This window comes from Tiliqua scincoides, chromosome 2, assembly GCF_035046505.1.
Source record: "Tiliqua scincoides isolate rTilSci1 chromosome 2, rTilSci1.hap2, whole genome shotgun sequence".
NCBI classification, from domain to species: domain Eukaryota; kingdom Metazoa; phylum Chordata; class Lepidosauria; order Squamata; family Scincidae; genus Tiliqua; species Tiliqua scincoides.
This window is the reverse complement of record NC_089822.1, coordinates 216,356,184-216,372,810: the sequence shown is the minus strand read 5'-3', so window position 1 is coordinate 216,372,810 and position 16,627 is coordinate 216,356,184. Positions and strand designations below refer to the sequence as shown.

The 16,627-nt window shown below is 45.7% G+C and overlaps 1 protein-coding gene across 11 annotated transcripts in view; it reads left to right on the top strand.

The window, feature by feature from the left end:
- Window positions 1-2,024: 2,024 nt before the first annotated feature.
- WNK2 (WNK lysine deficient protein kinase 2) overlaps window positions 2,025-16,627 on the top strand; it is a 146,269-nt gene continuing 131,666 nt past the window's right edge. For all 11 annotated transcript variants that reach the window (XM_066614122.1, XM_066614120.1, XM_066614119.1 and 8 more), the window contains exons 1-2: window positions 2,025-2,467; window positions 3,935-4,789. In XM_066614122.1, the coding sequence (XP_066470219.1) occupies window positions 4,046-4,789 (744 nt within the window). In that variant the 5' untranslated portion in view covers window positions 2,025-2,467; window positions 3,935-4,045. The remainder of the gene's footprint in view (window positions 2,468-3,934; window positions 4,790-16,627) is intronic.

Here is a 16,627-nt window from a genome sequence, read left to right as displayed (position 1 = left end):
CTCTACACTGATTCTAGCTGGACCATATTTCAAAGGTCCCAGCAGTGCATGGCCAACTATGGATAGATGCTTTGTGGATTAGCTTCTGACCATAATACTGTAAATCAGCATTACTCAAACTGTGGGTTGGGACACACCTGGTGGGTCATGAGCCAATTTTAGGTAGGTCCCCATTCATTTCCATGTCTATTTTATTTTTAATATATTAGACTTGATGCTGCCATGGTATTTGACAGCAGTTGGAAAAATGTTACAGATCTGTACTTTTAACAGGCTACTATGTACTGTACATGCTTTTAACAATGATAGTCAATGGGGTTTACTCCCCATTGTGGATAGGTAAGTGGTATGTGGATAGGATTAAAGCCTTTGGGATTTGGGGGGAATTTGATCTTGTCATATGAGGGGTGTTAGAAATTTCCCTGCTTGATGATGTCACTTCAGGCCATGACATCACTTCTGATGGGTCAGGACAGATTGTCATTCTAGAAAGCGTGTCCCGGTGATAAAAAGTTTGAGAACCACTGCTGTAAATCATATTAGCTTAAATGGAACTTCTCTAGAATATGTGGGTTGTAGATTTTGCCCTGTCTCTCTACACTGATTCTAGCTGGACCATATTTCAAAGGTCCCAGCAGTGCATGGCCAACTATGGATAGATGCTTTGTTTATGATTCATGTGTTGTCATTCATACACCAGTTGAATATTGTATTTATTCATACAATAAAGCAAAGGGGTTTTGGTGGCCTCCATTTTTATTCATCAACATTAAATGCTGCAATGAACAATGAGGACAAGCAAATCTTCCTGGGGTAAAAACCCTTGTCCAGTGATTCTCACACATTTAGCAGCAGGACCCACTTTTCAGAATGAGAATCTGTCAGGACCCACCAGAAGTTGTGTCATAACTGGAAATGACATCATCAAGCAGGAAAATTTAACAACCCCAGGCTGCAATCCTGGTTGGCAACCTTCAGTCTCGAAAGACTATGGTATAAGCCTACAGCACCCAGTATTCCCAGCCGGTCTCCCATCCAAGTACTAACCAGGCCTGACCCTGCTTAGCTTCCAAGATCAGACGAGATCGGGCATGTGAAAAACCTGTCTGTGTCTGAGGCAATCCTACCCACACTTATCCAGGAGCAAGTCCCATTGACTATCATTGTTAAAAAAAAATATAGCTTGTTAAAAGTACAGATCTGTAATTTCCCCAAACACAGTCACACACCATAGCAGCATCAAGTCTAATAAATTAAAAATAAGATATTGAAATGAATGGGGACCTGCCTGAAATTGGTTTGCGACCCACTTAGTAGCTCCTGACCCACAGTTTGAGAAACACCGCCCTCGTCAGATCTCTCCCGCGGTGCAAGAGGCGAGACGCCTGAGACCAGGATCCCGGGTTTTTCCTCTACGCCCTATTAATTTTCCACGCCACGTTCAGCACATCAAGCGCAGGTGAAAAGGGGGGAGGGGAAGATCCGGGGAAGCTGCAGGTGGTTTTCAAAGATTTATTAGGAGGAAAAGGCTCCAGCGAGAACACTGCAAAGAAGTCTCCGCCCGACCAAGTCCCTGGAGGTGAGGCGGCGCAGGCTTGCATCAGACAGCGGCAAGCGCACAGCAGGTCGCCGCCGCCTCCAGGAAGGGCAGAGCAGCTTCCTCGCACGTGTTCGCCCCCCTCCTCCACCTGCTTTGGGCAGGTAGCTCCCCTCTGCCTCTCCCCCCGCAGCGTCAGCACGCCCCCTGCGATGCTCCCACCGCCGTCCTCCCGCTGATGTCAGCCCAGGCTCCGCTTCAGCCCACGGGAGAGCAAGGGTCAGCGCAGGCTGCGGCTTTCCGAGAGGGCATGCGCAGGGCTGGGGCGCACGCTTGGCCCTGGAGGGCTCAGCTGCTCGCTCTCCTCGTTCCCCAGCGATGCGGGGCGGATCTAGCAGGGGGCCACCTCCTCCCAGCCCTTCCCATTGGCTGCTTGGAGATGCCCAGGGCTCCCGGCCCGTCAGTATAATGGGACGCTCATCAGAGAGCTATTTCCATTGACAAAAGCGTCGAGGCAGCGGCAACGAGGGCGGCTCTGGGGAAGGGGCTTGGCTGCGAGGCGGCGGCGACTGCGGCTCCCTGCAAGCGGAGGGGCTGGGCAGGAGGAAGGCGCGCGCTCCCGGTGGACCATTGATGCGCCGGCCAGAGCCTTGCCGGGGGTGCCCTGCTCTGCCTGGGAGGAGAGCGCCCGGACCAGGAGCGCTGCTTGCTGAAGAGCGCCCGAGGGGCTGACGGAGGAGGCTAGACGCAGAGACTGTGGGGGGGAGGAGGGTGCCGCCGCCGCCGCCGCCGCTGCAGCAGAGCCCAGCCTTTGAGGGTGGGGGAGGGAGCTTCATGCTTGGAGACGGACTCGCTGACCCTCCGCTCTGCCACCCGCCCGCCCCCAACCTCCTGCTGTGGCTGTGAAGATGGGTGGCCCCTCTCCTCCGCGTAAGTCACGGTCTGGGGTGAAGGGGGGGCCTCGACTGCCTTCCCCCTTCGCTGGCTGCAGGTGAGGCCGCTCCATTGTGCGTGCAGCTGGAGCACCTGCGCCCGCCGCTCTCGGTCGCCACCCTGGGGGCTGTTGCGTTGGGCACACGATGAACGCTCCGGGGCGCTCGGCAGCCTCTGCTGTAGGAGCGACGCAGCCCCGCGCCTCCCTCAGGCAGGCTGCCATCCTGTGCACCCTTTCCTGCGAGAAAGCCCCATTGGCTACGAGTAGACATGCATAGGACTGGGCTCTCGGGCTGCAGTCCTATCCACACTTACTTGGGAGTAAGCCCCCTTGACTAGAATGGAGCTTACTTTTGAGTAGACATGCATAGAATTGGGCTCTCAGGCTGCAGCCTTGCATGGGAGTAAGCCCCACTGAAGACAGTGGGGCTTCCTTGTGAGTAGGCATGCACAGGATCGGGCTCCTGTTACCTAAGCGGGGCTTATCGGTGGGCCGGCGAAGGCGCGTGGAGGGGCGGCATTCCCCGCTTCTCCTTCATGCGCCCAGGGCCGTGGGGAAGCCGAGTGGGGCCCAGGCTGGTGGAGCGCTCTCCGCCCTCGCTTCCAGCCCACCTCCCATTTTCCAGCCTCAATATGGCTTTCCATTGAGGAGCTGCAGTATGACTGAAGTGGGCAAAGGGGGCGGGGGAGGCGGAAGCCCAGAGGGCTTGCGAGTGGGGCGAGGAAAAAGGAGGGCGCGCGTGGGGGGGTCTTTAAGGGCGCGCAGAAGGGGGGAGAGACTGCCTGGGGCCCCAGTGCACCCCGTTGAAGAGACGGGGGCTGCAAAAGGAGACTGGAATAGCAGGAGGGGCGGGGATGCTGGAGGGAAGGCGCTGCTCTTTAAAGGGACGGGAGATGCGCGCTTTGGGGCCGGCTCGTGTTTTGGGCACCCGGGAGATGGGATCACAGTGCGAGGAAGGGAGGTGGGGAGGGGGAGTGGCGCGCCTTTGATTCGGGCTGTGCAGTTTATAGAGCATTCTGGGGGAGCACCTGTGGGCGCCCCTCCCCCTCTGCAGGTGGAGGCAGCCGCCTCACTTCCCCGGAGGGGATCCCTCGCTGTAGTTCCTTCCCAAGGAGCTGGGACCCCAGAAAAGGGGTCCCCACCCTCGATCATTGACTCTCGTGGGGAAAGGCCTTTGATTTGATCCCTCCTCTCACCCCCCACTTACATCCTTCTGAGGAGGAGTCCAGGAGGGACTGAGAGCCCAATCCTAGGCGTGTTTACTCAGTAGTAAGCTTTATTATAGTCCAGGGGGCTTACTCCCAGGAAAGTGAGGACAGGATTGTAGCCCCAGTGCTGAGTTTGGGGGATCTGTAGCTGGTGCTGGGGAGGGGGGCGGCGCCCCTCCTGCAGGCGATCCCCGCCGCTGCCTTTCCCCAGCGCGCTGGGCTGACGAGCCTCTTGTTTGTCGTTCTGCCTGGCAGGTGACTCGGGCGAGCTCCCGCAGGAGGCCGGACCGTGATGACTCCCAAGGACCGGCACCGGCACCACCGTCACCGTCTTGTCCAGCGGCGGCAGCTGAAGGCTCAGCTGTAATGGAAACTGGGGGCGATGCCAGATCGGCCCCTCCGCGGGGGGGAGGCGGCGGCGGAGAGTTTCCAGCTGGGAGTGCAGCAGAACCTGCCGGTCTCCAAGCGGTGGCGGCGGCCGGCGCTGCTCCTGCAGGCGCAAAGGGCATGAATATGGATAGAGCGGGCAGCGGAGGCATGGACCCTGCTGCAGTGCCCAGAGGAGCCCGAGCCGCGCCCCCAGCGCCTCTCCCCCGCGTGCCTTATGCCAAGGATCCCAAGGCGGTGCACCAGCGCTTCCTGCGGAGAAGCGTGGTGGATTCCGACCAGGAGGAGCCCCCCTTCGAGCCCCCGGAGCAGCTACTGCAGCAGCAGAAGATCATCCTCTTCTCCAAGACCCGCAAGATCATTGCGGAGAGGGCCAAGGCAGGGCAGAGGATAGCAGAGGAGAACCGGGTAGGGGAAGAGCCCCCTGGGCAGGCCGAGGGGGCAGCGGCAGCCCCGGAGAGCCTCGGGGCAGGTGGCGAGCGAAAGGAGAGCGTCAAGGATGCTGAGAAGAAGGAGGCCGTGGAGGCTGCCAAGGATCAGAGCAAGTCTAAGAAAGAGGAGCTGGAGGAGGAGGAAGAGGAGGCCGACATGAAAGCTGTGGCCACCTCCCCCGACGGCCGCTTTCTGAAGTTTGATATTGAGCTGGGAAGGGGGTCTTTCAAAACGGTCTACAAGGGACTGGACACCGAGACGTGGGTTGAAGTGGCTTGGTGCGAACTTCAGGTAAGCTGCCTCCCCGGCTTGTGCTTCCCGGCTTGTGCTTCCGGTCCTTGCCTCTGCGCCCTACCACCTAAGGACAAAGTGCGTGTGTCATCTATAAAAGCCTCCTTGTAATAGTGTCTCAGTAGCTTATCCTGCTGGGGCTAACTATAGCCCTGTGTTTTCATTGGTCTGGCCCTTCTCCCTCATCATATGCATAGGCACTCCTTCTAGGTTTAACCCATTCACTCCTGGGCTTTACCTGTCCTGGGGGAAAGGTGCTGCCCTGTATGCATATGCTCAGAAAAAAAAATCAGGAGGGCTTCTGAAGGGCTAGATAGCACCCTGGTTTGGGAGGCATGCTGCCTTGCTCCCAATGGCTTTGTCCAGCAGCAGCAGCTTTGTCCAGCAAAATCTACATTTTCAGAGAAATGTAGCAGTAAATTACAGCAAAACTGTGAATTTGTTTTTTTTTAAACTAACAGCATTACTGTTACAGCAGCATTACTAAAACTTTAAAAAGTGTTTTTTATGGTTTTGCTGAAATTTTCCTTGTGTTTACAGTGTTCGGTCTTATTTTAATTGTAGAAAATGTTGCATAAACCGTGCAGTACTGTACGTGGAAAATAACTCCCTGGGTGTCAATGGGTATTATTCCTGACAAATGTCCATAGGATTTCAGCCCCAGATTAATTGCCAGGCTTCTAAAAATATTTAGAATGAAGTGATATTTTGCAGAGGGTTAACTGTATGGGCCCATCCTATTCAACTTTCCAGCCCCAGTACTGCAGCAATGTAGTCTCAAGGAAAAGAAACAAACAGTTCCTTACCTGGAGGAGGCCTCTGTGATTGTCCACCTACCACAGTATGCAGCACATGCCCCATCCTGCTGGCTTCACCAGCACTGGAAAGTTGAATAGGATTTGGGCCTTAGTCTGTGGGAACATGAAACTTTTATCAATGTGAATTGTTAACTTTTGGCTCCATATAAACTAAATTATGTGGAGCTAAATTATGTTCCTCTGAACAAAGCAGTGAAATCTCCTTTTAAGTTTAGAAGTTGCTCATTATAGATTTGGTGGCAACTGAAGGTTTCTCTCCCCCCCCCCCCCCATCTGCAGGGTGTATGGATCCAGGCTGCAGCAGAGGGCATTGGGTTAAACACACCTCACCACTCAGCCCTCCCCATGCTCCTAGTTTCAAAGCCCTCAGTCTGGCTCTTGTTTATTAAGCAAAATTAAAGGATATCAGTAATGTGTCTTGCATCATGCATGTAGTTTAGCCCTGTGTTGGATTTGTAAGGGGTATTTTTGTAGTCGCTTTGTTCACAATAGAGCTACCTCTTCTTTAATGTGTACACATACATGTGTGAAAATGGTCTACTTTACGCTTGTCTGAGTTCTGTTGCATAGATACTTTTTGGCATTGTGTATTTAGATGTGATTGTATGAATGGTCATGATCCAGGTTTTTGCCTTTTGATTTGTGCAGCCAATATTTGCAGTAATGCTGAATTAAGTTTTCATGATGCCTGGGAACAATGGCTATGAATAGGATAGAATAGATGTCTTCAAATACCTTTGCAAAGTTTGCAGACAACCAGTAATGCCTGTCTTTCATTTCAATGTGGCAGGGTGATGACTGGATCTATATCTTCTGAATCACGTATTGTATGCTATCTTCTGCAGCCTGTCATGCAGCAGATTTGTAATATTAAATTATAAATGCAGTGTTGGCAAGACTGTATTTCTCAGATAAGAAAGAGCCTTAAAACAAAAAAAATTCTACTCTAGTCCTGAATTATACTGTCTCAGTTTACAGATGCCTGCAGAGCCAAAAATGTGATGTGCTGCATCATTAGAATTGGGTAAATGAAAATGGAGCCAGCTGCAGTAATGCTGAGGTATTGTGAGAAGCTGGGGAATAAGAGCAGAGTTGGTAACAGCAGGGAAAGGAATGGTATATATCTAATTTGGGCTGCAATCCTATACCCACCCACTTTCCTGGGAGTAAGCCCCACTGGACTTACTTCTGAGTAGACATGCATAGGATGATGCTATCAGTTTCAAAGTTAAGTATTCTAGTTACAATTTTGAATGCTTTAATGCAGTCTGGCCAAAGTTAATTATGGATTCATTTGTTTTATAAAACCAACTGTTTAAAAAAAATTGTATGCAGTGGTCTTAAAAATATTGTAATCTACTGCTAGTCTAATTCATTGGGTGACACAAGGTTTTATAGTGTTAAGAAAAATACCTTCTCTCTGTTCACTACCTTCATGTTATTCATAACTTTCATGTCTTGCCCTCCAATCACTTTTCATAAAACAAGAGAACCCCATCTTAAGACTTTTTTGTGTAAAAATAATAATAATACAGTCTTCCTGATCATTATGGTTGCCCTTTCTGTATGTTTTGATTTCATTTTGGCCACCTTGTTTCAGGTATTTGAAACAAGGTGGCCAAAATTAAATCTGGTCGTAAATGAAACTAAATGTAGTCCCATCATAGAATTATGTAATACCTATCAAGTGTTCATTTCCATTCCAAATCATTCAGATATTGTTAAGACTGCAATCATGTAGGCACTTTCTTGTGTGTAAGTACCAGTGAATTCATTGAAACTTACTTCTGAGTAGACATGTCTAGAATTGTGCTATTATACTGCCATAACACACTAAACTTCCTGTTGTTCCATGATAATTTTTGATAGGTGTTCCAGTCATTTTTAATCCCATTTTGATGTGGTTATATATGTAAAGTATTGAGAGAGGTGGATTGTCCTATGAAGCATTGCTTTGCACTTACTTGATTTGAATTGCATCTACTATTCTGTTGGCCAGTGAACTAGGTTGCAGAGATTCTTTGCAGGCCTCACTGGCTGCTTGGGATTTTACTATACTAAATAATTACGTCTCATTGCATGCTTGGCCACCTCATCTTTACTTATTGGTAAATCAGTATTTGATTCTAATAAGGATTTTGGAGAGTTCCATTGCATACTTCCATCTATTTTTTGGGGTGGAGAATCACTTTCCTTCTGGATGCAGCATTTTTATAAACCGCATATTTTATAAGATATTTTATCCCGTAGTTCCTGAGTCCCATTTGGAGTCATGCTTAGAATATTCTAACTAATGTCGTTTGCTTCTATTTACAAATTATGTGGTAGCCTAAGGTCCTAAGGTCCTAATCCTATCCAACTTTTCAGCACTGATGCAGCCGCTGCATCCTGCAATGGGGGAACAGTCATGGAGGCCTCCTCAAGGTAAGGGAATGTTTGTTCCTTTACCTTGGGGCTCCATTGCTGCTGTATTTATTTATTCACATTTTTATACTGCCCTTTCTCCAAAGAGCTCAGCGTGGTATACACAGCTGCTCCCTTCCTTTTGTCCTCACAACAACCCTGTGAGGTAGGTGAGGCTGAGCAACTGGTCCAAGCTTCACGGCTGAGGTGGGATTTGAACCTGGATCTTCCAGGTCTAAGTCCACCTCCCAAACCACTACAGTACCCTGGTATCAGCACTGGTAAGTTAGATTGGATTGGGTCCCAAGTGGTTACAGTAATTATAGTAATAGTCACAAACCACTTGGAGGGCCTAGTCCTATCCAGCTTTCCAGGACTGATACAGCATTGCCAAGGGAATCTGCACTGCAGCCTGTGGTGAGAGGGCAGTCACAGAGGCCTTACCTTTGGGCTGCATTGCAGCTGTATTGGAGCTGGAAAGTTGAATAGGACTGAGCTCTAAATATTCAAAACGTTCTCATTCTTTCTAGAAATGGAGAGGGCCAGAATGCCTATTTTTTGGAAAGACACAATTGGGTACTTGTGGATATTTACAACTGTTAATTTCTCATAGTCTAGAACCACTGAGGAAAAACAATGCATGTAAACTTTTAATTGCAAAGAATCTTCCATAAAATGCTTGGGCTAGGGATAGGCAATGGAAATCTTAGGGCACTGTTATTCAGACTGTGTGGCGTGGCTCTTTAGGGAGGTGCCAGGAACTCTTGTTCCTACGCCATGGCTTCCTCATGAGGAAGATGCTTGAACCATTCACTGACAAGGCTATAGTATATCTCCAAAACTAGACGTGATAGGGCAAAACGGATGGCATTTTTTTTTTTGAATCGGCACCCCAAATTCATATCAAACCACCATAAAGTTTGGGAACTTTTCTGACCCTTAATTTTGTAGGCCTGTGTTATTATTAATTATTATTTTTATACCACCCTTCCTCTAAGCAGCTCAGGGTGGTGTACATGGTTCCTTCCTTGTTTTGTCCTCACAACAACCCTGTGAGGTGGGTGAGACTGAGATAGTAATAGCCATGACATGAAATGAATAATAATGGCCAGAAAAATGCAGTGAATATTTCCCCACAAGCAATGGATGATATTCTGCATCAAATAGTATATAACATGATGGCATTACTCCTAAAAGCCATGATTTCCAAATTTTGGTCACTAGGGTATCATCCCCCCCCCCCCCGAGGATGTCTCATCGGCCTGTTTTGAGTTAAGGCAGTGGTTCTCAAATTTTTAACACTGGGACCCACTTTTTAGAATGACAATCTGTCTGGGACCCACCGGAAGTGATGTCATGGCTGGAAGTGACATCATCAAGCAAAATATAATAATTATAAATTTAATTAGAGAAAAACAAATAATTAAATAAGGGGAAACCAGTCCTGTTTCACCAAGTGAATTTTCTCTGTAGCCTGCTTGTAATAACACCCCTCCCTCCAAAAAAATATATCAATGGGATTTTCAGCTAGGTCCATGCCCAGTTCAGTGTAAATTGTTATATTCAGGCATATCACTATCAGGACCCACCTGGCTTTACAAGTCTAAAAACAAAAAAAATTGATCTTACCAGCTGAAGCCTCTGTTTTATTCTGGGGGGGGGGGGGCTGCCTTCTGGAATGTTTGTTGAGCTCCACTTTCATCAGATTGGGACAGTGCAGCTAGCCTTGCATTCCCCTTTGCCTGACTTGACCAGGAGCCAAGGCACATTTGCTTACTTGTGAGTAAACGAAACCGTGTGGCTTACTTCCCCTTTCTATAGGGCTTGATACTTTTGTCCGCTTGGAGAGAGGGACTTCCACCTTGGTTGTTTTTTGGGGGATGCTTTCATTGGATAGGAACCATTCTGGCGTCATTGGATTCCTCTCAGCCTGCCCTTTTCAAAGGACTAAGGCACGTTTGCCTACTCATGAGTAAGCACGCAATATAGCTCGGTTTCACTTTCCATAGGGCTCCATGCATTTTTTGGTTTCTGGTTTTTGGCCATACCGTTTGATGGAAAGGAGATATTTTACTCTGTTTTTTTCCATTGCATTCTGCTGGACATTCTGTATCCAACGGTATATAACATAATGGGGTTATTCGTAACCTCTGTGATGTTAGCAATGTTGGGTCATTTGTGGTCTCACCCCCCCCCCAAGGCTGGTACCTGGGGTGGACTGCCCCTTGCTAGCTACACCACTGGGTGGAGGGGGCTGTTGGGTGAAGGTCTACAAGAGGTGGAGAGGGAAGCATTGTGGGTTGGCTATTAAAGTGCTGTTGGATGACATGGTGCTGCTGAATGTTATGATTGAGGTGAATCAGAACCTGCAGTCACTCAGTGAACTTCAAAAGGCAGCACTGGCACGCCAGGAAGAAGGAAGAACTTTCTGGAATTTCTTTTTTCAAATAACTTTAAGCTGCATATTTTTGAAACCACAGATATGGGACCTGCAAATATGGAAGGGCTACTATACAGGTGTTCCCTGGTATCTGCGGGTGTTCTGTTCTGGAACCCCTGCAGATACCTGAAATCTTGGATATGCAGGATGCCCTTTGCCCTCCGGAGTCTCTTCTGAGCCCCACAGATGATGTGTGTGACTATCCACAGTCTCTGTGGCTGTTAGAATGGTTATTTAGGCTGGAAAAAATGCTATTTTAGGTTTTTTCCATTAAAACAGCCCTCCATGGCTTCCCCACCCCTCATAATGCCTGTTAAAGGCATAAAAACGTCACTTCTCATTTTACAAAAAAAGAAAGTACCATTTTGTTTTTTGCTCTAATGACTATTCTGAGGCCTGCAGAGCCTGCGGGTGGACATGCACAGTCTCTGGGGATTAGAAGAGCCTCTGGAGGTGAGGGGAGCATAGCTCCCCTTGCCTTTGGACAGTGTGCAGGGGGAGTGGGGGGTCCCCACATCCATAGCGGATATGAGATCTGCGGACACAAGAGGGCCCCTGTATTTCAACAATTGCCAGTGTAAATTAGGCTTCTGGTCTTAATTTACAAATCACACAATTTGGAAAATGCACAAATTAAGACTATGTAAATCGAGAGCTACCAGTCTCTCCAAAGCTAAAAAGAAAAGACTGACCCCTCTCATTCCTCCAGTTATCTTGCTGTGCCCAGCATGTCTGAGAAGTAAGATCTCTCTACTAAGGGCAAAGCGATAAGACCCTCCCACATCTAAGGCCTCTGTAATACATGGACAACAGGGACAGGTGATCACTAGCCAGCATTGTTGTTGTTGCTGTGTACCTGATTCTCTGTGATCTCGCAACACATGTGATCTCATAAGTAAAGCTAATACCATAGTACCTTCTCACACAAATATCATTCTCCCTTCTGGTGATAAGTGACAGCAACTGTTACCCTGCACATGCCCAATCTTGCCTGATCTTGGAAGCTAAGCAAGGTCAGGCCTGGTTAGTACTTGGATGGGAGACTGCCAGGGAATACCGGGTGCTGTGGGCTTATACCATAGTCTTTCCAGACTGAAGGTTGACAACCATTTTATGGTGATAAAGTGAGTAGGGACTATGTCATTGACTTTGTTCATGTCATTCCAGTACACGTGTGTTATGTGAGCTGAATGAGAAAAGGTTATAGGGATAATCCTGGCTAACTGGGTAAGAGGCACTTTTTCAAGTGGGTGCTCCTCTTTTGTTTAGCAGGGAGAGAGTAACTGGCCCTTCTCACCCCAGCGGTGTCTGTTCCAGTGGCTGTCTGCTGGTGTTCTTTTGCATCTTTTTAGATTGTGAGCCCTTTTGGGACAGGGAGTCATTAGTTATTTGATTTTTCTCTGTAAACCACTTTGTGAATTTTGTTGAAATGCAGTATATAAATACTGTTAATAATAATAGGGAAGCTAGTTCCATGCTGCTAAGACAAAGTAGAAATGGGTGAAGGAGTGCATGATCGTGGTTCTGTTGCCTGTGTATGTTTGTGTTTCATATGCATGGCTGGAAATAATGCATTTGTGTGAGGATATTATAGTTTTGTGAAAAATATGTTGTATATACCTTAAGAAATGTAATGTAGGAAGTGGTCTGTAGATTTCTTTTGACTAAGGCAATGCAGTTGAAACAAAAGTAGGACTGTTATGAGTGTATATCTTGGCTTGAACTCATCATGTCAGAATATATTTCCAACTATTTGTTTGAAAGGAGCAAATAGCTAGCAACCTCTAAGCAGAGAGGATTTTGTGTATAGTTGAGTTATGCAATCTTAAGGGCATGTTCAAAACCATGATTGTAAAAGGACAGAGCTGTGCTCTCATTCCTTGGCTGGCATTTCCATCCTCTTTATTTAGAAGAGTTGGAACGTTTCTGTGTGTATCTTGAAAATGGTGAGGTGTTTTTTTTCCCCTTGGTAGATGATCATGGTCTGTTGCCTGTTTAAAAAAAGATCATGCTGGCTTCCCTTATGTTATACAGAGAAAAAAAACCTCTCATTTATTTAAGAATAAAGACTTGACCACAGAGACCTGTTTATGTTGTTCTTGTTACTTTTTCAAATTACGACACTCTGAACTCCTTGAAAGAAAGAAATATAATAAATTCTAGGTTTCTAACAGCGAGATCCTGTGCACGTTTAGTCAGAAGTAAGCCCCATTGAGGCCAATATGACATACTTCTGTACATGCCACTTAAAAGTCCATAACATGAGCATTCTGAACCTCAGAGAAAATGCTGCTTGAAACACAGCTATTTAATTGCTCAAATATCATTACAGTGTATCTTTTAGATACTGAGATGTATTTAATTTAGTACAAAAACTATAATTAGTTGTAAATAAGCATGTTTAATCATAACCATTTTAGTAATGGTTGGCAAATGCATGAAGAGTATATTGGTATATGCTGTGAACCAGAGGTCTCCCTGGGGTGGGTACCACCCGATGCTGTGTTTACCTGGAGAATGGTGTTCCAGAAATTTGGGAATGACATAATGATGTAATCACATCCATTCAGTTATCTTCGACCTGAAATCTTCATGTTCTCAGTTGCAAGCAATGAATGCATAATTGGCAAGGCATCTGTACCTGGAGCAGGCCAAAGATTGCCAAACAGAGACTTGGGTGGTGTGGTATCGCCCTTGAGGATGATACCCAGTGTGGTCTGCACCCTGTAGTGATGCCATGGCTGTGAACTAACATGGTAATGTATCAGCTGCTTTAGTTGTGCAAGTAAAATATCTTGATCTTAACCAAGTAATGGAAGGCTTATTTGAAAGCTATTGCTGTGAAAGCCACAACTGAAGAAAGTAATCTCAGTCTCAGTAAAGGTTCCGTTTGCTGTTCAGTTGTGTTTGCTACAGTAGGATATAAAACACTTTTCAAGGTGCCTACAAGAATAAGGACAGAATCAAATATCAAGCTGTCTTTTTTTGATCAGCCCCTAGTCTGATAGTTGTCCGTATTTGTTTTATGATGGAAAGTCATACATACTTTGACTAGTTATACATAGTTTGGTTAAATATGCCTGTCTTTAAAATAATGAGATTATTCTTTTATCAAAGTAAACTAATTCCATAAGAGGCTTAAACTGATGCTGGCCAGGTTTTGGAAAACAACATGGAGGAAGGTCAAAACACTAACTTTTTCCTAATAGGATTTTCTGAGATGTAGTGTTAAATAACTTGTGTGTGCCCCACTCTAATGGATGCCTTAATCGCAAGAAGGGAAATGAACCCTGATCTTAAAACTGGAACAGCACTTATTTCTTTCTGAACCACAACAGCATGTGAACCAGAACTCCAGCTACAAAGGGTCTCGTGAGGCCAGCCCACCCCTATGGAGTATTTCAGGGGTCCTCCTGTCAACTGTTTTCAAAAATGAAAAAAAAGTTGCAGTGGTTTTAACCAGTCGATCAGTGGCATAAATCACCAAGTTTGCAGATGTCAACAAACTATTCAAGATGGTTGAAACCAACACTTTTTGTCATGAGCCCCAAAAGCTTTAGACTGAGCGAATAGGCAACCAAATTGCAGAAGACGTTCAGTGCTAATTAGTGTAAGATGATGCACACTTTTTTCACATATATATTTCACATTTCATGTTTTTTCACTAGCTTCACACATACAGGTGCATGTCGCTTAATGACCTATTGCCTAACAATGTACCACCTGCATATACAATGACGGCTGGTCAAAGAGGCTCTTAATGAGGCAATTGGCAAAGGGGTTCTTAATGCAATCAGTCTCTGCTAGGCTGCTCAGCCAGCGAGAGTCTGGCAGGGAATGTCTCTTTACACTCCAAAGGCACTCCAAAGATTGCTGAATATTCACTTAACAACCTACTTGCATAGCAACAGGGATTGGAGAACATATCCCCATCATTAAGTGACACATACCTGTACAGTGATGGGGTCTGAGTTCTCAGTGATGAACCAAGAAAGATGTATAGCTCAATGATATAGCCACAATGTATAGCTCAATGAAAATATGTATGACAGCTGTGAAGAAGACAAATTCCATGCTGGAATAATTGGGAAAAGGCTTGAAAATAAGACTGCAAACATTATATTGTCGCTATATAAACCTGTGGTGGCCACATTTGGAAAGGCAACCAAAATGATCAGAGAGATGGAACACCTTCCTTATGCAGTGAAGGAAGGAAAAGTTCCTTTTCAGCTTTGGATGGAAAAGGCAATTGAGTTGGAGACATGACTGAGACTTCTATAGCTATGCATAGTATGGAAAAAGTGGCTAGAGAAAAGTTATTATTCCTCTCTCACAGAACCAGGATCACTCAGTGAAACTGATTGGTGGGAGATTTAAGATGGAGGAAAAAAAAACTAAAGTTACAACCTTGTTATACACAGATTTGACTCAACACAAATGGCCACTGCAAATGAGAAGGAATGTGCTGATCCCTGGAGAAGATGTAAAAATCCATCCCTTTAAAATCACAGTTTAAAAAATTGTTTTTCATACTGTTGTAGAGTGACAGTCATGCAAACAATCATTACAACCTTCAGCTGAGCAGGCAAAGGCAGGCGGTCCTATGCATTTCTGACTCCCTCTCTACAACGTAAGAAAAGCTGTTTTAAACCACAGTTGTAAAGGGATGCACTTTTTAATTTTTTTAAACAGCTTTTATTTAACACATTTTATGGTATCAGCAGGGAGTCCCAGAATCAAACCCCTGAGGATGTTCAGGCACAACCTTATTCCAGTAGGAGCAATGGAGGGGCAAGAAACCTGGAAACAGGTCATTAAATCTATTTTTCCACTGTTTTTTTTTTTAATCCACAGATTTTTATATCCATGAGGGGTTCTAGTACGGAACCCTAGTGGATAACAAGGGATGACCTGTAATTCATTCATTCATAATTCACCAGTCTGAAAGCACTTGTCCTTGCTCCTTTAAGGGATGGGGAGAAAATCATATTGCCAGTGCAGACTGGCAGTGGATCTCCAAAGTTTCAGATCTGAATTTCCAGCTGTCTTACCTGGTACCTTCTGAATGCAAAGTAATTGTGTTCTACTGAGCTCCTCGCTTATTCTTCTGACTGATGCAGGCTGGATAATGAATTGATGGGTATATAGCACTTTTTAAAATATTAATGAAATCAAAAATAGCCTTAATAGCATGTTGTGATTAAGTTATAGGCTTTAAGGTTACATTTCTAGTGATAGTTTGTACTATTTCATTCATTCATTCATTCGCTTCAGCCTGAAAGCTGCCTCATGTGCTCTCAACAAGGCCAGGTCTTAGTTTCAGCCATCATTAATCGCTCACTGGTGATGGACTCGCTAGTCATAATCAGAATGAATCATGAGCAAATTTCTCTGAGAGGATTTTTGTATTTTTGAGTTTGTCAGGTCTTCTGCACTCTGCCTTCTTTAAGGATTGGGAAGCAGCCAACGGGACTGAAGACTGCTGCTTTAAGCAGCAATCTACTTCACAGATTTGGAAGATTAGTGGCATTCTGCAAAAAGAGAGAGGATTTTGTCAACTGCAAAGTGCCTCTTCCTTGGGGTCATATTCAGCTAGTCTGTGATTATTTAACAAGATGGTGATATTGAAATCAGTATTTTTGCAACCTTTAATTCTGTTGATGTAATTTACAAGTACAGTATATGAAAGACTCAGCTTCAGCAATATACTAAAAGCTGTGGACAGTTTCTTTTTTTCTTTTTTTTTAATGAAATGATTTGGATTGAAAACCTTAATGACAGGGAACAGATGCAAGGTGAATAATGTGCAGATTGAAATCTGGACAGCATCAATGCATTTGGAGAAGGAGCAGGTGGCTCAGTCCTCAGGGTTGGTTGCTGAGGAATTCTCTGTGCTAGTCTCTCTTAAAACTTCCTGCAGTGGTGCATGGAAATGGTGCCAAATCCGTTAAGCACAGGAGGAAGCTTGGACTTCCTTATCAGTTCCTTTCCTTTCAGTGGGTAGAGTTAAACATTAGCCTAACTAGATATAGAAAAAATTATGGAAGTGCTGAAACCATGGAAAGATATCCATGGTTTCCCCTTTGCAATTTTGTGAGGATGTAGAGGGAAACTGAAACATATATTTGCTTTCTTAAGCAAACCTAAACTTTATTTACTGCTTTGAGAACATGAAAA